Raw genomic sequence first — 23,770 nt, 5'->3', positions numbered from 1 at the left:
AAATTCTCATATACAGACCATAGTTGGACAGAGACCAGAAGCAGCAACCTTCCAAGTCTCTCTTCTGAAGAGATGTTTGTGACTTTCAATGTACACAAATAAACAGTGGGTCACTTTCCTCCTTCCATGCCATAACTATAGACTTTCTGACAGCCATGAGCAAAGTTTTTTTCAAACTAACCTCTCCCATACATTGCAACCATAACAAAAAACAATGAAAACCTTGGATTAAGTCACCAGAATGACAGACCAACGTTTTCAAATATTATTTTCAATTTCTTCTGGGAAGAGTTTGAAATATGTCTGTTGGTCCAAGATATTTAATTCAGCAATATCCTCCAAGCTGTTCATTGAATCCTTGTTTGATAGTCTCCTTTTTCTTTCTTTAAATTTCCATGTTCAAGGAAGTGTATCGATTATCATGCCTTGCAATTGGTTTCATTGTCTTTGTATGCCAAACCAAGACCTGTAAAATCAAAGAAGTATGTTTTGAAATAATGGAAATGTTTCTGCCTTTTAAGTTGTAAATACTAATAGCAAATTTATTTGAATAAGAAGACACATTTTTAAACAAAACGTGTTATACATTTTTCATGTAGAAAAATTAAAAATACTGACAATAATCAATAATAACGTTCTGTTTATACTGCCGTTATGTCTTTTGTTCCCTTATGTATATATATATATTCAGTGAAAAAACTCAGTTAAGGGGACGTTATGTTTAAGTTGCACTAATAAAGACCTATGAAATTAAATGGAAAAACATTGTTACAGGGACGTTATGGTTACAGGTTAAACCGAAAAACCTCAGAAATTCGCCGTTAAGGTAAGCTAAGCAACCATAACTCGCGCCACCACCGTGCACTGATAAAACTAACACCCAGGACATCAAAGATGACATCACAGCCGCTGAAATGGGGGATAAAAGCCATTAGCACCCCTGGTTCCCAAAGCGGAACACCATTTTAGAAAACCATTTATATCTAGATTCAAAATCATTTTGCCAAATGTTGTGCAGATTCGTCAAATAACACCACATTTATATGCCTTTACAATATTTTGGGACCCCCCCCCCCTCTAATGTTGCCCCTCTTGACAGAATCCCACAAAACTTTGCAAAACCATTCAGGAATAGTTCTAGAATGAAATTGCAAAATTATTGCAGCCGCTGAAATGCGGGATAAAGGCCATTAGCACCCCTGGTTCCCAAAGCGGAACACCATTTTAGAAAACCATTTATATCTAGATTCAAAATCATTTTGCCAAATGTTGTGCAGATTCGTCAAATGACACCACATTTATATGCATTTACAATATTTTGGGACTGTAATTTTGCCCCCTCTTGACAGAATCCCACAAAACTTTGCAAAACCATTCAGGAATAGTTCTAGAATGAAATTGCAAAATTACATGCAGTTTCATTGAGTGGCGCAAATGTTATAAACCATCAAAAAACTTCTTTTCCCCAACCCTGTAATGGAGAAATAGGTACAGATGTCCTAGGACATCTGAAGTGTCCGCGGTCTGTCGGGGGGGTGAAACAACCCGGTTTTGGCTTCTTATGGCCATATCCCATCCAATCCTCATCCCCCCACCTCCCCAGAAATTGTTTTCTGAGTTTGACAAGTGCAATGTTGCTTTTCTTTATGTTTTCACCGTGCTGTCCGCGGACCTCAAAAAAGTCAGCGAATCCAAGATGGTGGACGTTTCAGGTAAACCGACGCATTTCACATTTTCCCACCACCCAATCAGCGGCCGCGTCCCGATGGCCAGGGACCACACTTATGTCAATGAATTTTTCTGGCCAATCAGAGGCCAGTCCGCTGACCGAACAGGGAAGTGAGTCCGCAGAGCGGACATAGATATAACTCATTTCTTTGCCTTATGTTTTGGTCGTTTAAAAAAACCAAACTACTGGACGGATTTACACCAAATTAACAAAAGCACACTTTTGGGACCAAACCGCCACTCCTGCCGCAAATTTGGTGAAAATCCGTCCAGCGGTTTGAACTGTAGACATGACAGACATTTTTTCCCATTATGTCTATGGGAAAAAAATTAATTTTGGGACCCCCCTCTATAACTTTGCCCCCCCTGGACCAAACCACACCAAACTTTGCAATACAGCATGGGCCATATACTTTTACTGCAAAGTTTGGTGAGGATTCATCCAGGGGGAGTGAAGTTATAAGCTGCTCAAAAAGTTCTCGTCCTATGTCAATCCCAGATCGATGATCACAGAATTGAGCGTTTAACTGATTTATCTGACAAGTAATATGATTTCTAACCAGTGCAATAGTAGATACTAAAACCATGGATTCTAATTGGCTACTGGCATGTCAATATCTATCTTGAGAGGCACAAGGCATCTCACTGCACAACCCCTGACAGATATATCAGTGTGGGAGCAGAAAGGTCCCAGTTGGATGTAAGAAGTCTGCAGTCAAAGCATCAGGGCCTACACTCATCTCCTGCAAGCTAGCAATGGCACCGTAACCATTAGGAAAAAGGAGGAAAAAAGGGCAAGGATGTGGGCATAGCACAGAGGCTGGCCAGACACACTAGCAAGACTCTACATCCTTTGCTCCTACCTTTTTCAGGTGACGTGGGCCACACGAAGTTACAGTTTACAAGAACATTAATATTTGCTATTCATGTTGTGCACACCCAAAAACAAAATTATGTTAAAGAGCCCAATTATACGTGTTAATATTTCAGCAATAAACCTTGTGCTGAGGGGGCATTACCAAGTCAGGTAATGCCTGGGGTGTAAGTTACAGGCCAAAGCAAAGCAAGGGCCTTATAAATATCCCCAGGGATTTACCTGAAGTGGGTTATGCCCCCCACTGTGGGGTTTATTGTAACCTGGCATGTTATACCGGAATGCTAATACATTTTCTGTTCATGTTCGGTAACGTTAATTTTGCTGTTTTTTAACTTGGAAAAGAAAATAGAAACCATAATGGCTGTCACATAGACCCTACACCCTAATCCATGGAGGCCATTGCCATGATGGAGATACGCCGTGAACACTTAGGGGCTCAAGTTCTATGGACATATAATACAAATGGATGACGTAAAAGTCTAGCATAAGACCTTTACAGCATTCATTCATGTTACGGCTCACATTCACTGATTTGTATGGCGGAGAGGAGGGGTGGAACTCAACTTGCGTTTCCGCTGCTTCCCATTGTCTCCGCCATACAAATGTTCCAGCATGTGTGCCTGCATGAATTTCTAAGACGGCGCAAATGCTAGAGATCCAATTGAACTCTTCCTGACATGCAATCAAGTAGTGAAGGGTTTAATTGTAAATGTGAACACTGTTTGCAATGAGCGCATGGTAAGCAGTGTTCACAATTGAAATTAAACCTTTCCTGACAAGCTTGCCTGTCGAGGAGGGTTTAATTGTATGTGTGAGTGCTGCTTTCTATCCGAGCATGCCAGGGAGTGAAAACTCACTTTGGCCAGGGGAGTGCAAAAGCGCAGAGCAAAAAGGCAGCGTGCATATGTGTACCCTAGGGTCTAGGGTTCTCAGATTTGACTCTGGTGTCCTGACCCTACGCTCATACCACTCTTGCAGTGCCCTCACTCTCTAACACGATTATTTTTTGTTTGGAAATAAGACAGGTGTTTTTTATTATTATTATTTTTATTATTATTATTATTTTTATTTTTATTTTTATTTTTATTTTTTATTGTACTTTAGTGCAATTTGAACTTTTCACTAATGTCATAAACAGTACATATACATAATACCAATACTCAAACAATTCCTAAAAACAATTAGCACAGACAAGCAAGCAAATACACATGGTGTGTATGATCTATATGCTGCAAGCTCATTGGTTGAAAGCTGGTCAACAACTACTAAGGTAATTCCTAAAGAATCAGGAAAGAGGCTGAACTGGGTCTCTCTAAACACTAAAGATGTTTGACAAAGACACTTACAATGCGACAGGTGAGTACTCCCACATAGACAATGATGAAATCACACAATTTGAATGCATGGCAACACATTTTAAACTTTTTGATCTAGTCAACTTGGTCGCAGGCCCAGCCTAGCACACAGTTTCTTGCACAGAGTGAAGGTAGCAGAAGATTGGTGATCTGTGACCTTGTTGATAAGATTCCACAGTTCTGATGTTCATGCTGGGCTAAGACACAGCCTGCTATGCTCGTCTGATGCAAAGGAAGTGGTGGAGGTGGGTGTTAATGGCTTGGATACCACACACAGATATTTTACCCTTCCAGTTCTTACAGGTTGTACTTGAAATAGACTGAACACAGGTAGAGGAGCAGAATTGTCTTTCCATCTCATCTATGAAACTCATGAATTGCCTTCTCCTTCCTACTGATGAGGTCCAACCAGACTGAAACACGAGTCTGGGGATGCTGTTGGTACTCTTGTTCAGAGGAGAATTGCCTAGCATTTCGGTGCTGGACTGCCCGAGGGCAGGAAAAATACGGATATGTTTGGGATATTTCTTCTCTGTGAAAGATAGTGAGCTAAAGACTCTGGGCCTCATTACACGGTAGGCGGAGAACTATGGCGCTATTAGCGCCATGGTTCATGCCGGTAAAATACCGGCACCGCCTTGGTGGAAAGGGGAATTACCGCCCCATTCCAGGGTTGGCAGGGCAGTAATTCCCCCTTCCACCATTGCCCTTCCCCACTCCCATTTTTGCCCCATAGGGCATAATGGGAATGGGGAAGGCGCTAAGTACGGCACCGCAAATTGCGGTACCGTAATTAGCTCCATGGGTCCCTTTGCGGATTGGTTTTTAACACCTGCAAAAAGCAGGCGTTAAATTCCCCAACCCGCAAAGGGACCTCGTAGTAAGGCGGTAAGGATTTACCGTTACCGGTAAAATACCGGTACCGGTAAACCCTTACCGCCTACCGTGTAATGAGGCCAGTGTAAGTCTCTCGTCACCAGGACTAATGTCTGGCAGAGGGACTCCCAGGACCCCCCTTGTGAATTTGCCTTCTCCTTTTTGTCAGTGGTTTCCAGGATCATGTACGGCTTCTGCCTGGAATTGGAAGGGCCTTAATATGTATGAAGCTCATTATCATCATTATTCTCAAACTCCCTGGAAATGGATTGCGCTGGAGACCAGGATCCCTTCCTCAACAGATCTTGCATAGCAGATGATGCTGAGTGCTGTGGTGCCTTTGATTTGCCACGCACAGTCCTGACCTCCCTCATGCACGACGCAGCTACCAACAAATAGTAATCCAATGTTTTCTTTCTCTGTTAAAAAAATGGCATATTGATTTACAGCTAAGACAAGCTCATTCTGCTTCTAAAGAATACTAACACTTCTTACGAATGATGGCTAAGTAAATCATTTTCAAAATGAACCTGGCACACCTAGTTAGATCTACTGAATGTAATACCCTACATGGCTCCAAACTATTCTTCTCCGCAATCATGCAAGGTGATCACTTTCACAAAAAAAAAGATGTTGCTCTGTTCTACACCCAAGACATATATTCTCCATCCGTTTCCAAAGAATTCTAAGACTTTTACTCAGGAAAGCAATGCATATTTTGGGCATGATTCATGGAACATTTTCTCATGGGAGTGCTCCATTACAAAACACTTACATGAATCAGGCCCTTTTGTCTCTAAAAAACAGAGTCAGTAACAGCCTTTGAAAACAGAATACAACCTACCTATGCATCTAAAGAATTCCAAACCATTGTATTTGTGCCCTCTTTAGTGAAACTACATTAGTTGCTCATACAAACACACACCTCATTACGACTCAGGCGGTAAGGGTTTTACGGCGGCGTTAACAGCGCCAACCCTTACCGCCTGAGTACGAGGTCCCTTAGCGCCATGGCGGACTTAACACCTGCTTTTAGCAGGTGTTAAAATCCATGGCACTAAGGGACCATGGAGTTAATTACGCCACCGTAATTTACGGTGGCGTAATTAACGCCTTCCCCACTCCCATTATGCCCTATGGGGCAAAAATGGGAATGGGGAAGGGTAAATGGGGATTGGGGATTTACCGCCCCGCCAAGGTCGGAATGGGGCGGTAAGTCCGCCAACCACCATGGCGTAAACGTAGTCATGAAACGAAAGTCACAGCCCAGGCGGTAACTTACCGCCTGGGTCGTAATGAGGCAAAAGCCTTAAAGACCAGCTGCATCATTTACAAAGCTACCACTTTTACCACTCCATGCAAACTGGCTGACAAGATCACCATCTCTGGCGGCCAACACTCTACAAGATTCCAGAACATGGTCGGATTAGGTCTGCAAAAATGCAAAGAGGCAAACCCAGGAAACAAGTTCTTTTGATCTATGGCTCCAGACTGTAGAACCATGTGCCCATCAGCATTAGACTCACATAGACTCCATGCTATTCATAGATCTTCTCAAGACACTCTTCTTTGCAAAGCACTTTCTTCATGCACTTTAACTGCTCCACTCCATCCTCCACTGACCCCACCTAACCCCTAATTACTGCTCTTGTTGCTTACCTGTAATGAAGCATAGCCTTCTCTTAACCTTTCCCCTTAACGTTGGATGTATAGCTCTATGATGTTTCTCAAAGGTAGATCTGCAATCAATAAATACCCAAAATGAAAAAATACAAAATAAATGTGCAAGTAGTATATGTTTTCTCTTACTACATCAGGATTGCACACTCCCATGCAGCAACTGATGTAATCTCCTTCCTCCCTCCAAACCTTTTTTGGATGTTTCTCACCTCAATCTGACAAGAAATGTCACCTTTGTTTATGTCAAACTAGGTGATTGCTGAGACTTTCTCCTCCTGAGTACCAGTGGCCACTAGATGATGGCATTAAAGTTGTGCACCGATTTACAGCCACTTATTCCCACCAAAGAATGTGATTTCTATTCTCTGCAGCAAGTATTTTCTCTCATTAGAGAAATGATTGCAGTCACTAAACATAATCTCTTGACCCCTACGCTTTCCTTCAGCCAATATCTGGGTGTTACCGGGATATTAAGGCGGTGGAAACGCTGGTAAATTCTCATTCTATGGAGTCGGATAGGAATACATGAGATGGGATTGCCAGAATCACTGGAACCGATAGTACTGATGTCAGTGATTCTGGCACTTATTTGCCAGTAAGGATCATATCTACTGGCAAGTCAGGCCTGTCAGTAGATCTGTGCCCCAACAGCAATATTGTGTTGCCTCACTCTGAAAAAAATGCTGGTGCTGGAATTACTGGCATTTTTTGACGGCATTCTTTCCAGACCGGGGAACTTCTAATGAGCTCATTTGTCTCCACATGCAAATACTATTTGTTTCATTATAAAAAGAATGGGCCACTTAGTAACAGCCATTGAATATGGCCCCATTCTGTTAAGAAGAACTGTAAAATGTTTCCTTAAAGCAGCAAGTGCCTGGCATTGCTATCAAACGGGAGGCCATTTAGTTAGTCACTCAATTTCCTCTTCTCTTTGATCCAAAAAAATTACAAATCTTTTCCGATGCAAGCAAAAACTATGTTCTTCTTCACAAACATTATGTAACCGTGATTTACAGCCACTGAATCAAATCCACTGTCTCCAAAGAATTCTAACACGTATTGATCAAAAGAAGCCATTGTCACAAAGGCATGGCACACAAATGTATAGCCACTGAATATAGTATACACGCCTACCCCAAAGAATTCTAAAGCACACTCTTTGCAATCAACATGTAAGGGCTTCAATGTAAAGCCATTGACTGTAATCTCCACAGTTCTTGGATGTGTTCCCTTCGCTCTGGCAAGAAATGTCCTATGTGTTTATGTTAAGTGAGGCACTCATTGAGATTTCTCATCCCTAGTTTTTTGCAGCCACTTGATGACGCCATGTGATGACGTGTGCTGCACACTTGTTCACAGTGACTGAAAATAGTCTCCAGCTGCCTTCCTATATTTCTAAGACTTTTTCTCTACACTGACTGTAATCTTGAGCCTGGCTGAATACAATTCTTGCATGATCTTCCCAACCTGAAAGAAATGTCATGTGTACTTATGTTATGACAGGTGGTCACTAGGATCTCTCATCCCTAGAACTAATAACAGATACCATGGCACATGTGTTGCACAGTGATTTACAGAGAATGGGGGTCATTACGAGTTTGGAAGTAGCCATGGCTCTATTAGTGCCATGGCTGCCTCCAAACTCGTGTCCGGGTTCTCAGAATGGGGACTTACCGGGTCATTCCAACCTTTGAGGACCAGGTAAATCCCCATTCTGAAAACCATTCCCCATTCCAATTTGAGCTCTATAGGGCTCAATGGAAATGGGGAAGGATCTAATAACGGGCCTGCAAATAGCAGACCCGTTATTAGCTCCCTGGACCCCTAGCGGCTCCCGCTAAGGGCGGCTGGTAAAACCAGCCGGCCTTAGTGGGATCCACTAAGGGACCTCGAAATGTGGCATTAAGGAGTTAACGGCACCGGCATCCTTACCGGTGCCATTAACCACTTACCGTCAGCCTCGTGTCCAAAGAATTGTAAGACTTTTTCTTCATAGGCAACCATGTTTTTTGTCTTGGAGAAGTCAAACTGTGCTAGAATCAGCTGCTTGCATTTACTTTCTAACCCCTTTTCTAACAGTTTACCATGGCAGCTGGCAGCTGTTAAGTATGTCGTCTTTCAAAATGATGTCAAGTGAAATCAAATATTTGGTTCAAAGTATTGTTCTGACAATTCAGTTAAAAATGTAATACAATTATAGCCATGTTTGTTGGAACTAGGAAACATATATGAGCAAGCTGTGGCATTCAGAAGCAGTCGCACCCAAAAGGCATTGTAATATAGTAATCTGCGGAGCCCATAAGGCACTGCAGAGATTAAATAGGATGGAACATGTCACGTGGTTAGCAAATAGCAAGATTATATAAAGTTAGAACCAAGTTGGAAGCAGAGATATTAATGCCGGAGACTCAACAATCTTCATAAATTGCTACAAATAAAAGGTAATGAGAATCTCTATCTTCCTGAAGTAATGAGCAAGAAGGAGTAAGAACTCCTTGTTCTTTAGTGTTCAGGGAAAAACATAAAGGGATCTATTGTGTTCACTCAGGGCTCATTTCTTTTTTTATGGGGATACTCTGTTGGATTGTTTGCTTGGATTTCAATGAAAATAAACTGACTCTGTACCTGTTGCACACCACAATCACAGCTGGGAGTTTGTCTGCTTCCATATTTTGGTGCTATGATGCTGGATGTCAATGCCTAGTGAGGCAACAGCAGGAGAGCAGACGGCTACGCTCTGAAGCACCTTGCACCATATCTGATATATAAGATACTTTTTGAAATGTCTACTTGAGAATTTGGAGAATTTCTCGTGCATAATGTTGGGCTCTCCTTAGATATGCTATACAGCAGCAGGAGCCAGACGCAGTGGAGTGGTAAGATTCATGTTTTATATGAAACTATAAAAGAACTCAGTCCAGGTCTGAGTGGAAATAAATGTGCACAATGTCAGTACTATAGTCTGTTAAAATGCATACTTGGGACCATACATTATTATCAATCTGTAACATTATACTGAAATACTAGAGATTTGAGGGATAATCTATTTGTATAAACTGAAAATTCCAGAATAGAGCACTTCAGCACATAATGTACATATGCATTATAACAGCAAAACTGCCAAGTATTCTTGTGACAGGAATTCCCTTACATCGGGTGATTGCCAAATGCAACTCCCAATGGAAGGTCCCTATTGTAGAAACAAAACTGGGTATTTTAAAACAGGCTTTAATGAAAAGAAAATGGAAGATAAGTCAAGACCAATAGGGAGCCTAGATTGATTGGTTTGAAGTGGTTTGAAGAGTCTAAGAGCTGGTCAAGTTTTAACTTCATAACAGAAGGGGGCAACTACTTTTTACTTTCTCTGATGATCTCAATACTCTCATTTCTTCTGACCCATTTTGGCTTCTTGGTGACCATAATCTTCATCTTACTTCTACTTATTCTTCTCTCCCTCTTCCACCCCTTATCAATTATGTTCAATTCATTCAAATCCCTTCCCCTTCTTCCCCTAACTCAGGTTCTGTGCTTGGCCTCATAGTAACCTCTTTGCTGTTGACATGCCTGTTAGGGATCATGCCTCATATTCACCTGATCACTCCATCCTAGCACTTTTCCCTCCCTCCCCTCCTTGTCTTCCCATTCCTCTCCCCATACCGCATTTCTGTGACCATTGGTTATTTGACCCCTTTTCCTTTCATCCTACAATCGGTACTTCTTTACCAGACCTGACCACTTTTTTCTTATCTTTCTTCAGATCTCAATATCAATCTCACCCATTCCTTCACATAAACCTCCTCAACCCTGGTTAACTCACTCTCTTCTGACACTCCGCTCTCTACTTCATAATACCAAATGTTGCTTCATCAAATCTCATTCCTTCTGTGATCGTCTGGCTCTTTCAACTCTTTATGCATTCTGATACTTTACTACATTCTGAAAAAACATTACTTTTCTATTCTTACTCTCTCACCACACACCCTGTCTTTTTCAGCTCCTCATTCTTGCCCCTTGCACCCATGGTCCCTCTTTTTCCCCTTCTCTCTCCTCTACAGATTTGGCTGGCTACTTGAACAACACATTTTCTACTCTACTATCATCTGTCATTATCCATTCCCCCTCACCTTCTTCCCCTCTGCCTCATCTGTCTTCTTTTTCTCCTCTTACTGATGTTGACACTGCTCAATATCTTGCTCATGCCCATCCCACTGCCGCTTCTCAATCCCATCCCCATCCTCCACCATCTCTGTTATTTTACTTCAGTTGCTTCCATATCTTTCCTATCTGTTCAATCTTTCCATTGTCTCATCTTTTTTCCCGTCTTCTTTCAATCATTCCATCTTTATTCCCATCTTGAAGAAGCCTTCCCTTGAATCTTCCCTCCTTTCCAATTTCCACCTCATCTTCCTACTTCCATTTCGCTCCACACTTCTTGGAATAGTTGTTTATACACAGGTACCATCTTTTCACAATTCTCACTCGCTTCTCTCTCCTCTATAATCTGGCTGCAGTCCCTCACATTGTACAGAGTCTATGCTTCTTCAGGTCACTGCTGGCACTCTCCTTTCTGCTTGCTGTAACAACATTTCTTCTATACTCATTACTGTGGATAGCCTGACTCTGCTATTTTCTTTCTCCTCTCTTTGTTTGTCCAGCTTGGTACTACCATGGCTCCACTCATATATTTTTGAATGATCCTACTCAGTTGACCACATGTCTTCTCCTCATCGTCCACTTTACAGTTTCCCCAAGGGTCTTGACTCGGGCCACTTTTGTTCATCCTTTACACTGTAGCTCTAGGAGCACTAATTCACTCATTTAGCTTTTCTTATCACTTCTGCACAGACGGCAGCCAAATCTTCTGCTCTTTTTCTTCCTTCTCTGACTTGCTTCATTCCTCCGTTTCATTTTATTTTCTGCCCATCCAGTCTTGGATGTTTTTCCACTTTCTTCACCTGAATGCCTCCCATACCATGTGATGTAGAATACTGTATTCTGTAACCAACATTGTAAGCAACTGTCTGTAAGCTTTTTTTTTACTGGGTCGCTTATTGTAACCCACAAGCCTGCCTTCTTAAGTATCCTTTATAGCGCCTTGATGCCTGTGGGCTTCAGTGCGCTCTACAAATCCAAAAATAAAATTAAAAAAAGACTGAAATTCTATTTTCCCTTCTTCTTTTGATACCCTCTCGCGTCCCGCTTCTATTCTTTCCTATCGCTATTCTTCCCTTCTCTTCTTCTGTCCCTAACTTCAGTGTTATTTTGTATCCATTACTTTGTTTGCTTCGCATGTCACTCATTTAATTTTCACCTTTACAATCTAAGTCATGCTTGTCCCTATCTCTATTTCCCCTGCTATGAAACCTCTTATTTACTTGCCGATCTTTTGCCACCCCTTTTTACTTGGCCTTCCTTCTTCCCATCCCGCCCTCTTTTCTCCGTTTACAATTCTGCCATACGTCTTTTTTTCATCTTCCTCCTTGCTCTTCTGTTACCCCTCTGCCCCCGATTTCAACTTCTGGCTGCCTGTTTGATTCCTGACTAATTGTTCACTTCCTTTGTATTGTTTTCAAACGCCTATATGGTCTCGCCCTTTCCTACTTACCTTCTCTGGCCACTTTCTATTCACATCTTTGCTCCTTGTTCTGCCAATCACTGTTTCTCCTCACTGTACCCAAACTTCCCTGCACTTCTTCTTGTTTCCGGTCTTTTCAACTGTTGGCCCAAAGCATTGAACTATTTGCTACTATCCATTCATTCTTCCTCTTCTCTTCACGTCTTTCACCTGGCCTGAAAACTCCTCTCCGCTCTTCCAAGTCTAATTCTTAATTTCTGATTCCTACTCTATAAATAAAATATCGTATCATATCATATCATACTCTGCCATTTGATATTGGCCGTTATAACATTTATTTTTTACCTCTGTTGTTTTTATCTCCTTTTAAAGCGTTTTGGATAAAACACTAACAATTAATGCAAATACAAACTACTCTTCAACTTCAGCAGTTGCTTTATGTCATAATAATAATAATAATAATAATAATAATAATAATAATAATTTAGCATTTGTATAGCGCTGCAAACCCTCAGGTATCTGAGCGCTGCTTATTATTACCCACGGTGTGTGGTACTCATCGACCTCGGAAGGATGAAAGGCTGAGTTTGGCCCTGCCGGGATTCGAACCTGCGTCAGTAGCCTCTGCACAGATGTCAAAGTGAGTGCGCGACTCGCTGTGCTATCGGACCAGCATCCCCAGTTGGTTAAAGAAAACAATCAAGAAAAAATGGCAGAAGTTATTATCATAATTGTCTGCAATATTGGGACACCACCTGACAAGGTACCCTCCCTCAACAACCTGAACTGCATCAGCAACCTGTTTTACAGCTTCATAATCATCCAATCCCTAGCCTAACCCCATGGGGGAAAAAGGTATTCAACTTCCTGTGACACCTTCCTTTGACTCTGTCACCACTATAGCTGGAAGACAGGATGGCCCCAGCTCCAAGCCCCATTGATACATTTGACAAGACCTTTTGATGGTGGGACATATTTGGTAATTGGGTATGCTCTATGGACCAGGCATTCGCTAATAAGGATTTGGTAATAAGGTATATGTTGTGCTTGTTGAGATTATTGACCAACAAAAAGGAAGGATCAAAAAGATGCCAATCAGATTCAAAGACTTTTATTGCGATTAATGTGCTGATCAGAGTGATGTTATTGGTTTCGTTATAAGGAGGGAGATGTGTTGTGTTTGTCACTTCTTGTTTGTATTTGATAGGTTTCCAGAACCTATCCAAGTTCTGGAACCAGACAGTTGTTGGAGCTGAGCTGGGCTATCTCCCTGTTGCTTGCTCCGGCTAATCCTAAATAAAGTAACCTAATCCACTTACCTAGCATGTGGTCTCAATCTCAATAGTATGCTCTATGGACCAGGGATTCTTCCTTCCAAAAGTAAGATGAAGATCAAATAAAGGTTCATAAAAGAGGCACTAACAGTCATACAAAGCTGTAAACCGTCTTGTGCAGATGTGAATCTGCTTATTTTGCAAGCTGAAGCATGACAGCATTTAATTGAGAAAAACATTTGGACAACAACTGACCCAGCTATGGGTGCGCCTTTAAGCACTACAAGAAATGATTTATTGCAGCATATGCTGAGGTTTGCCTGATCAAAAGTGATTGGGCAAACATGAACAACTGAAAAGAGAATTGAATTGAAAAGTTAAATCTTCCGGGATTTCTTAGACAGACTGAAGGTTGCATTTGTGAAACATTCTGGTATTAATATGCCCACAAGTAATGCAGAGGAGGAAATCACAGCTGCATTTATTCAGGTTTCAATGGAAAACATAGCACGAGTTAAAAATTGTCTGTGTAATACAGAGGCTAAACTCATAGCATTACAATTGCAATGTTTTCAAGGATGAGGAAGCGGCATTGGCAGGAAAAATTTGCAAGAGCAGGGAGGAGCAGCAAGAGGGAAGATGGTGAATATGTATTGGGGAACCGCACTAATTAGCCATACTACCTGCAATTATTGAGAGCAGGAGGGGCACTGGAATGTTGAATGTCCTAATAGACCAATAGGAATTTTGAATGTCCTAATAGGAGATCCTCATCTCCTTCCCCACATGCCTCTCTGTTTCCCAAAATGAATGCATCTCTTTTTCCCTCAGTGAACAGCATACCACTGTTCCAAGGGAATATTCCTATTAGGAAGACCTGTGTGATAGTAAACCCACCTTGAATCCTTTTAATTCCCCTAGACCAAGAAGGTCCATTTGCACAGTGTAGACACTGGATCAAGCAGATCTACCTTACCGTCTGAAATCGTCCCCGCTGCTTCTCTCTCTTCTCCCTCTATTAAGCAAATGGAGGATTTCTACATGTGCCCTATGAAAACACAAAGACTTTATTTGTAGCTTTGTAAGAAGGACCATTTTCTCCCTACGCCTCAGAGAAGATGCTCATAACCAAAGACCTCACACATTTGTTGTCCCACTTTCCAGTTTGCCAATGGTCTTAGTGTGGCCACAGGGTAGTGTGCATGCAAAATATACAGAGTGGTGTGATAAACGAGGAATGGGAGTCGGACCCAAGGTGCTCATGGTTTTGGTCAAAAGTACAAAAGGGGTGGGGAAATCCCTTTCTGTCCCTGCACTAGAGGTGTTTCCGTACCTGAAAACAAAACTAAGGATCTGTCGATTGTCAGAATGTCCAAAGCAAAACATGCCCCATGTCCAAACTACTATCCTGTCCCTCACATTCTAACAAAATAAACTCTACGGTGGAAAGGGAAATGTATTTGGTCTTAAGTGGTTTATAAATGTTCAAAAAGGAAAAGGCAAAGCTCCAACATAAACGTTGGCGAAGGTTAGAGTTCCTTATTCCAGAGGGTGGTGCCCTTCCCCTGGATTTCTCTTCCTTCTGTTGTAGATTTGAAGATACAATGTCCTTGATTTTCTCTTGTTCCACAACACACCTGATACATAAAACAACTTTGCTCATTGTCTTTGAGTTTCTCTTGTTCCACAATACAATTGATACAGAAAACAACTTTGCTCTTTGTCCATGAGTTGCTCTTGTTCCACAACACAATTGGTACACAAAACAACTTAGCTCTTTGGCTTTTTCTTGTCAGAAAACTTGGTGTACTCTCCTACCAGGTTTTCACCCCTCTTTCTTTTGGTTTCACACAGCCTCTTTATTAGTCCTGATTCATCCTTCTGTGGAAGCTTGTTGCATAGTGTGTTCCATATACACTCTTCAATTGGTCCTTACCTGGTGTGCTTTCCTGCCAGAGCTTTTCTCAAATGCATTCACTTGCAACTACCTGGCATACTCTCGTGCCAGGGCTTTCTCAAATACACTCTCTTGCAACTGCCTGGTATACTCTCTTGCCAGGACTTTCTCAAATGCACTCTCTTGCAACTGCCTGATATACTGTCCTGCCAGGGCTTTTCTTGTATGGGTTCTACACACACTCCCAAAGGCAAGATGTTCTTATGTTTGCATTATTTGACACTACATATGTCTAGTATACTACCTTTCCTGGGCTTTTCTCACATATATATTGGATACATGCCTCACTTTGAAAGTTTCTTGCTTCCGTTCTGTTTTCCCCATCAAATACATGCACACAGCTTCTTTCTCTCTGATATAGTTAATTTGCTTGCTTTGCAGTTATTTGCTTTTGGCTTGATTGCCAATATGGCATGGTGTCCCTGCTTCCCTTTCTTGGACTCACTGGCTCAAACTTACATGCTACTTTTCTCTCGCGGCAAGCCTGTAGCAAATGCTTGGTGACTCTTCCCATCTCATCGCCTTTGTTCGGATTCTCTGCTCTCACTGCTCCTACTGGGCTCTTCTGCTTCTTTCTGAGTGTCTGTAAGGCAGAAGCTGCCTGTTAGGATTTCAAGTACAGGGACTTCCAGATCTGCTACAAGGGGTCATAAAGGGGTTTCCAATTCCCCTAAGCAACGCTGAGTTTTCGTTACCAAATGAGGTTTCGCTAAAGTCAGTTCTCAAACCCTGCCAAACACAGGCCGGTGTGAAGCTAAACCGACAAGTTACGAAGCTGGCGGTTGCCATGGAGATTGCAGCATCCGCTCCATACTAAGAGAACCAGGTTACGTACATCACATGATCGGGGTATTTAGTTACCTCCACGTTTTCGGTTCACTGTTTCTGATTCTGAAGTGTGCCTAGTTTCTTGCTTTCTGAGTTCTTTCTTGCCTGATTCCCTTTTACTGAACCCAGGACTGTGTTTTGGACTTGCTCTGGTTCCCCACTTGTCTGTACATTGCTGCAATTTTCACGTCTTGACCTGTCTACGCCAGCCTGTTGCTGACCCGGACCGCTTACACTGAACTGCCTTGCTTCACGTCTTGACCTTTCTACTCCAGCGTGTTGCCGACCCGGACCATTTACACTGACCTGCCTTGCTTCACGTCTTGACCCGTCTATGCCAGTTTGTTGCCGACCCGGACTGCTGTGGGCTTCTGTTTCTTTCCCTCCCCAGGAAGCAAAATTACACTCACAGTGTGACCCGGAGCTCATGGACTAGAGACTGCCTGGTGTGCTGCCGTATTCCGTTAGTCGTCCACGTTCGTTGGGAACAGAATTAAACATGAAAAGATTTGATAATGTAAATGAATGCATGTGTGTGATTAATAGCGTGATTTATGCAGGCAGGACATTTTTATCTTTTTTGTAGATAAGTTACCTGTGATTGTGTAATACTGTAATGACATCCCCTGCATAGACTTAGAGAGCACCTTCACATTGATTGTATCTAAATAAAACAAATAATGAGTTCCAAAATGAACCTGTCTCTTGCCCCTAAAATTGAGGGTTGGATTGTTTGTCAGGGGCATTATATGGGAGGTGCTCGCCTAATGGTTGAACAAGATATCAACTGTCAACTGATTCACCAAAATCATTCAAAGAAAATCAGTGAAGACTTTGAGCACCAAGCCTAAACCAGTTCTGGAAAACCCCCTTATCTACAACGTTTTGGCTTTCTTTGGAGATTTACTAGATGACAGTGCACTTGTTCTCAATATTCATTCCAAACACACAAAGAGGGTAATTCATAGAAATTTGCACAAAAGTGGCGCACGCGGCTGGCGCACAGTGTCCCCGTGCGATACACTGCGCCAGCAGCGTGCGAAAAAATCCTTTTCATCGCACAGCGTATTCATGGATTTTAGCCTCTGAAACCAGCCGTGACGCAGAGTGGCGCAGCGACCCTGCAGCAGCACCAGTTACACCCCCAAGAGCGCCCTCGCGAAAGGAAAAGCCTTAAAAATTCCCAAATCATCGCAAAGGGCTGCGCTAACCCTGGACCAGTTCACAGGGCTGCCAAACAGCAAACGCCAAGCGGGGAACGTGTATTTCAGTGGTTCTCGGGAAGTTTCACACGCGATTGTCCTGGGTACGTGTACATCAGGTGTGCGTGGGAAGTAACACACGCAATTCTATCAGGGTACGTGTATTCTAGGGGTGTGCGGGGAGCACCACACGTGAATTGCACGTGTGGGTCCTCCCAGGTGTTCCCTCTACTCCCTCCACGGCCCCTGCAGGCGTCCCACACCACAGGGGACTACCCTGCACATGTCCCGCAGACAGCCCATCCACCATGCCCATGCCCCCCAGCCAACCCACATGTCACCTTGCACTACTGCCCACCAACGCATGTCCCCCTGCACCCCCAGCCCCCAGCATCCAGGGGCACCCTCCACCAGGCCCCCACTCATGTCCAACTCATGTCTCCCAGCACCCCACCCCCCAGCAGTGCAGGGCACCCTCCACCAGACCCCACTCATGTCTCCCAACACCCCCACCCCCCAGCATCCAGGGGCAGCCTCCACCAGGCCCCCACTCATGTCCAACTCATGTCTCCCAGCACCCCCACCCCCCAGCCGTGCAGGGCACCCTCCACCAGGCCCCCACTCATGTCCAACTCATGTCTCCCAGCACCCCACCCCCCAGCAGTGCAGGGCACCCTCCACCAGACCCCACTCATGTCTCCCAACACCCCCACCCCCCAGCATCCAGGTGCACCCTCCACCAGGCCCCCACCATGTCTCCCATCACCCCCACCCCCCAGCATCCAGGGGCACCCTCCACCAGGCCCCCACTCATGTCTCCCATCACCCCCACCCCCCAGCATCCAGGGGCACCTTCCACCAGGCCCCCACTCATGCCCAACTCATGCCTCCTACCACCCACACCCCCCAGCAGTGCAGGGCACCCTCCACCAGGCCCCCATTCATGTCCAACTCATGTCTCCCTGCACCCCCACCCCCCAGCAGTGCAGGGCACCCTCCACAAGGCCCCCACTCATGTCTCCCAGCACCCCCACCCCCCCAGCATCCAGGGGCAGCCTCCACCAGGCCCCCACTCATGTCCAACTCATGTCTCCCAGCACCCCCACCCCCCAGCAGTGCAGGGCACCCTCCACCAGGCCCCCACACATGTCTCCCATCACCTCCACCCCCCAGCATCCGGGGGCAGCATCCACCAGGCCCCCACTCATGTCCAACTCATGTCTCCCATCACCCCCAACCCCCAGCAGTGCAGGGCACCCTCCACCAGGCCCCCACTCATGTCTCCCATTACCCCCACCCCCCAGCATCCAGGGGCACCCACCACCAGGCGCCCACTCATGTCCAACTCATGTCTCCCAGCACCCCCACCCCCAGCAGTGCAGGGCACCCTCCACCAGGCCCCCACTCATGTCCAACTCATGTCTCCCAGCACCCCCACCCCCCAGCAGTGCAGGGCACCCTCCACCATGCCCCCACTCATGTCTCCCAGCACCCCCACCCCCCAGCATCCAGGGGCAGCCTCCACCAGGCCCCCACTCTTGTCCAACTCATGTCTCCCAGCACCCCCACCCCCCAGGAGTGCAGGGCACCCTCCACCAGGCCCCCACTCATGTCTACCATCACCTCCACCCCCCAGCATCCAGGGGCAGCCTCCACCAGGCCCCCACTCATGTCCAACTCATGTCTCCCATCACCCCCACCCCCCAGCAGTGCAGGGCACCCTCCACCAGGCCCCCACTCATGTCTCCCACACCCCCACCCCCAGCATCCAGGGGCACCCTCCACCAGGCCCCCACTCATGTCCAACTCATGTCTCCCAGGACCCCCACACCCCAGCAGTGCAGGGCACCCTCCACCAGGCGCCCACTCATGTCCAACTCATGTCTCCCAGCACCCCCACCCCCCAGCAGTGCAGGGCACCCTCCACCAGGCCCACACTCATGTCTCCCAGCACCCCCACCCCCCAGCATCCAGGGGCAGCCTCCACCAGGCCCCCATTCATGTCCAACTCATGTCTCCCATCACCCCCACTCCTCCAGCATCCAGGGGCACCCTCCACCAGGCCCCCACTCATGTCCAACTCATGTCTCCCAGAACCCCCACCCCCCAGCAGTGCAGGGCACCCTCCACCAGGCCCCCACTCATGTCCAACTCATGTCTCCCAGCACCCCCACCCCCTAGCAGTGCAGGGCACCCTCCACCAGGCCCCCACTCATGTCTCCCAGCACCCCCACCCCCCAGCAATGCAGGGCACCCTCCACCAGGCCCCCACTCATGTCTCCCAGCACCCCCACCCCCCAGCATCCAGGGGCAGCCTCCACCAGGCCCCCACTCATGTCCAACTCATGTCTCCCATCACCCCACCCCCCAGCACCAGGGGCACCCTCCACCAGGCCCCCACTCATGTCCAACTCATGTCTCCCACCACCTCCACCCCCCAGCAGTGCAGGGCACCCTCCACCAGGCCCCACTCATGTCCAACTCATGTCTCCCACCACCCCCACCCACCAGCAGTGCAAGGCACCCTCCACCAGGCCCCACTCATGTCTCCCAGCACCCCCACCCCCCAGCATCGAGGGGCACCCTCCACCAGGCCCCCACTCATGTCTCCCATCACCCCCACCCCCAGCAGTGCAGGGCACCCTCCACCAGGCCCCCACTCATGTCTCCCATCACCCCCACCCCCCAGCATCCAGGGGCACCCTCCACCAGGCCCCCACTCATGTCCAACTCATGTCTCCCACCACCCCCACCCCCCAGCCGTGCAGGGCACCCTCCACCAGGCCCCCACTCATGTCTCCCACCACCCCCACCCCCCAGCAGTGCAGGGCACCCTCCACCAGGCCCCCACTCATGTCTCCCATCACCTCCAGCCCCCAGCAGTGCAGGGGCACCCTCCACCAGGCCCCCACTCATGTCCAACTCATGTCTCCCAGCACCCCCACCCCCAGCAGTGCAGGGCACCCTCCACCAAGCCCCCACTCATGTCCAACTCATGTCTCCCACCACCCCCACCCCCCAGCAGTGCAGGGCACCCTCCACCAGGCCCCCACTCATGTCCAACTCATGTCTCCCAGCACCCCCAGCCCCCAGCAGTGCAGGGCACCCTCCACCTGGCCCCCACTCATGTCCCCCAGCCAACACGTCATCACAATCCAGATCCCAGGCTCCTATGCCCACCCAAATCCCACCCCACGCCACCCCAGTCCAAACACCCAACCAAGCTTTACATCCATTCAAAATGGAAATACCCATTACATGATAGATAACAAATAAGCAGTATGCGCATGAGTACAAGTCCGTCAGACCCACACAATGGCAACACATGACTGTGAAACCGCACATTGTGGCAGGCATGAAACCAATGAGAGAAGTCCACACATTGAAGTAAGAAACAAAAATGTATTACAGTGTAAATGAAGTGAATGAAATCAAAAGAAACAATAAAGGGAACAAAAATCAAAATGCTACATGTCCACCAAAATAATAAATAATGAAAATGGGAATCCAAAATAAACGTAATGAATTTGTGTCCAAAGTCACCGTCCAACAAAGCAAATCCAAAGGGAAAGTAAAGTGAAAATCCGTTGCTCCATGGGGAAAAAATAATAAAAGATGAAGGCCACAAATCCACTTTCAAACTATGTACAAAGAGCAAATCCAGGGTCCATGAACCAAACTATGTAAATAAAACCCACCCAACTAATAACTATATACAAAAAAGTGGGGCATAGTCCAAGTGCCCCAAATTAAAAAAATAAAAATAAAACCTAATACTAATTAACTATATACAATGGCAGCGGGCTAGTCCAACGGCTCACTTCTGGATGTTGCGGGCCAGGGCATCATCGAACTCCTGCTCAATGAGGCGGTCCTGTTCCATAGCCCTGAGGTTCCGCAGGGACGACGACATGTTCTCCTCCAACTCCCTGCGGATTGCCTCGAGGCACTCGGCCCGCCTCAGGGCCCTCCACATGGAGTTCTCCGCCCTGACCATCGTGACCCATGCCTCTTCTGCCCGCTGCCGCTCCGCATCTATGGCGTGGCCCAACCGCTGCCACACGGAAGACACTTCCCGTCCTGGGTCCTCCTGCCCTCCGGCCGATGCCTGCCCCTCCGATGTCAAAGGCCCCGAGCCATTGTGGCTCCCACCTACAGCCTCCTGCTGCTGCTGCTGTCCATGTGCCCTGTCCGATGGTGCATGCACATCCTCCTCCAGCTGGGGTGCAGTTGTTGATGTGGCCACCCCTGCTGGACGTCCGACTCCCGACTATGGCAGGGATCTGTTGTCCACCAGCCTGGCCGCACGGTCAGAGGCAGCTCCACAGGACACCCAGGTGATACATGGGTGGGAAGATGGCATGGAGGACGACTGGGGCATAGGGGGTTCCGTTAAGGAGGGGGTCGGAACAAGGTCCAGGAAATGGAGGAATCCGGCCATGGTGAGCTGTCCCAGTGAGTCAACGCGGTCAACGAGCCATGTGAGAAGACGTGCAGTCTCATCATGGAAAGACTGCAGGTCAGCTCGCATGGCCCGTTGATGCAACGCCACCCCACCCTGGACAGGCTCAACCTGTTGCAGGATAGCCACATCCGCAGGGAGAGGAAGGCCAGTTGGTGTAAGCCAATCTCCTCCCTGAGAACGGGTCTGGAGGTAGGCATCCCTGCTAGTGCAAGATGATACAGTGACAGGAGCAGGGACAGGATTGCACACAGGCACCTCCGCGGTGGCCTGTGCTGCCACCTGTGCCTGGTCCTGCACTGCACCACTAGCACCAGTGGAATCCCCACCTCCAACCCTCGCCTCTGTTGCTTGCACGGCCTCCTCCTCCACAAAACGCCCCACCAACCTGGATGACTCCGTGCCATCTTCCTCTGTTGGGCCCTGTGGGGTCCCAGATGCCCCTTCTGCTGCCGAGGAGTCCAACTCCAACCTCCGCCTCCTGGACCTCCCCTCGGCAGCTGCGGCCTCGGACGCGGCACCGGACTCCTCACTCCCCGACGAGATCACAACCTGGGAGGGGAGCCGGGCCTTGTGTCTCCGGCTGGTGGTGCGACCCCTGCCGCTGTGCTCCACAGCACCTTCTCCGCCCTCTTCATCAGTTGACGCTGCAGACAGGGAGAAATAAAACACAGGCATCAGGGCACTGTATAATGGACTCATAAACACATGACAGTTGTACATGAGTGGCATTGGCAAACCTCAGACATGCCATCACAATCCCCAACACACATGTCATTTCAACTTGCACACATGAGCTATACCACAGCCATATCGCAACAGCCAGCACCATCCATACAACAGCATGAGCAGGCAAAGGTGAGCCAGACATCACATGTGACACAGGGAGTGCACTACACATGCACACACACCACCACACTTGCATGCATGTGTACACCTCCGCCAACTGTCGCAGTGTTCAGATCAGCATCCATGTCACACCTGCAAATCATTCTTTCACATCCTTTGCCATGCAAGCCTACACACACAAGCACCATCCATGTGTCACACATGAGAGCCCTTGCATGTGTCAGCCTCACTGCCCTGTACCCCCCACCCATACTTGGCCACATAAAACCACATGTGCAACCTGCCCACTCCTGCCACACCACCACACGCACAGCTTACAATCAGTATGCATGTACACTTCCCGCTCGACTCCAGACGGGTCTGCCTCTCAAGGACCTGGATGTGGAGCGCTGGGGATATGCGTTCCAGTACCCTCATCTGATCTTCCGACAAGTGGCCCCGGCGCCCCTTAGCATCCGCTGCTTTCAGGAGGTGCCGGGCATTCTTGAGGGTCCTGGACCTGAAGTCCTCCCAGCGCTTCTTCACATGATGGAATAGTCTGACTGCCACACCCCTCCGCATTGATGGCAGTCACGATGTCCATCCAGATCCGAGTCCGTCCTTCCTTGTCAGCGCGCAACCTTCCAAAGAGGGCATCATACTGCCCCAGGACATGCTCCACCAGTATACCAACTTCGGTGGCAGTGAAGCTGGTGCCCCTCTGCCTCTCTAGCCGGGGGTTGCCACTGGTGCCAGATGTTGCAGTGACTGACATGGCAACCCCAGAGGCAGGAGTGGGTGGGCAACTGGGTCCTGGGGCTGGGCTGTGGAGCGATGGTATCCCAGTCGGGAGTCTTCGGTTCCAGCAGGGGTGGTCACAGCAACAGCACCCCTGGCTGATGTGCAGGCAGCAAATGGCAGGACACGTGGGCAGCAGGCAGTCAGGCAGCAGTAGATGGCAGGTGGGAGAGTGCTCGGGCCTCCGGGGGGCAGTAATTCGGCCTTCTGGGCAGGAGCGTGGTCTTCCGTGTGCTTTCGCGTGCCCAGCTTGATACAGAGTGATTTGGCACGTGAAAATCCAGCACGTCTGCTTGTAATTCGAGGAAAGGCCCTTAGCGCGTAAGC

General features: G+C 47.2%; 1 protein-coding gene across 2 annotated transcripts in view; it reads right to left on the bottom strand.

Moving 5' to 3' along the window:
- Positions 1-358: 358 nt before the first annotated feature.
- The window catches only part of LOC138566575 (galactosylgalactosylxylosylprotein 3-beta-glucuronosyltransferase 1-like), a 621,134-nt gene continuing 597,722 nt past the window's right edge, over positions 359-23,770 (bottom strand). For both annotated transcript variants that reach the window (XM_069644074.1, XM_069644075.1), the window contains one exon: positions 359-466. In XM_069644074.1, the coding sequence (XP_069500175.1) occupies positions 386-466 (81 nt within the window). In that variant the 3' untranslated portion in view covers positions 359-385. The remainder of the gene's footprint in view (positions 467-23,770) is intronic.

Source organism: Ambystoma mexicanum, chromosome 2p (assembly GCF_040938575.1).
Source record: "Ambystoma mexicanum isolate Mex_15411 chromosome 2p, UKY_AmexF1_1, whole genome shotgun sequence".
Classification (NCBI taxonomy): domain Eukaryota; kingdom Metazoa; phylum Chordata; class Amphibia; order Caudata; family Ambystomatidae; genus Ambystoma; species Ambystoma mexicanum.
This window is presented reverse-complemented; position numbering and strand designations above follow the sequence as displayed.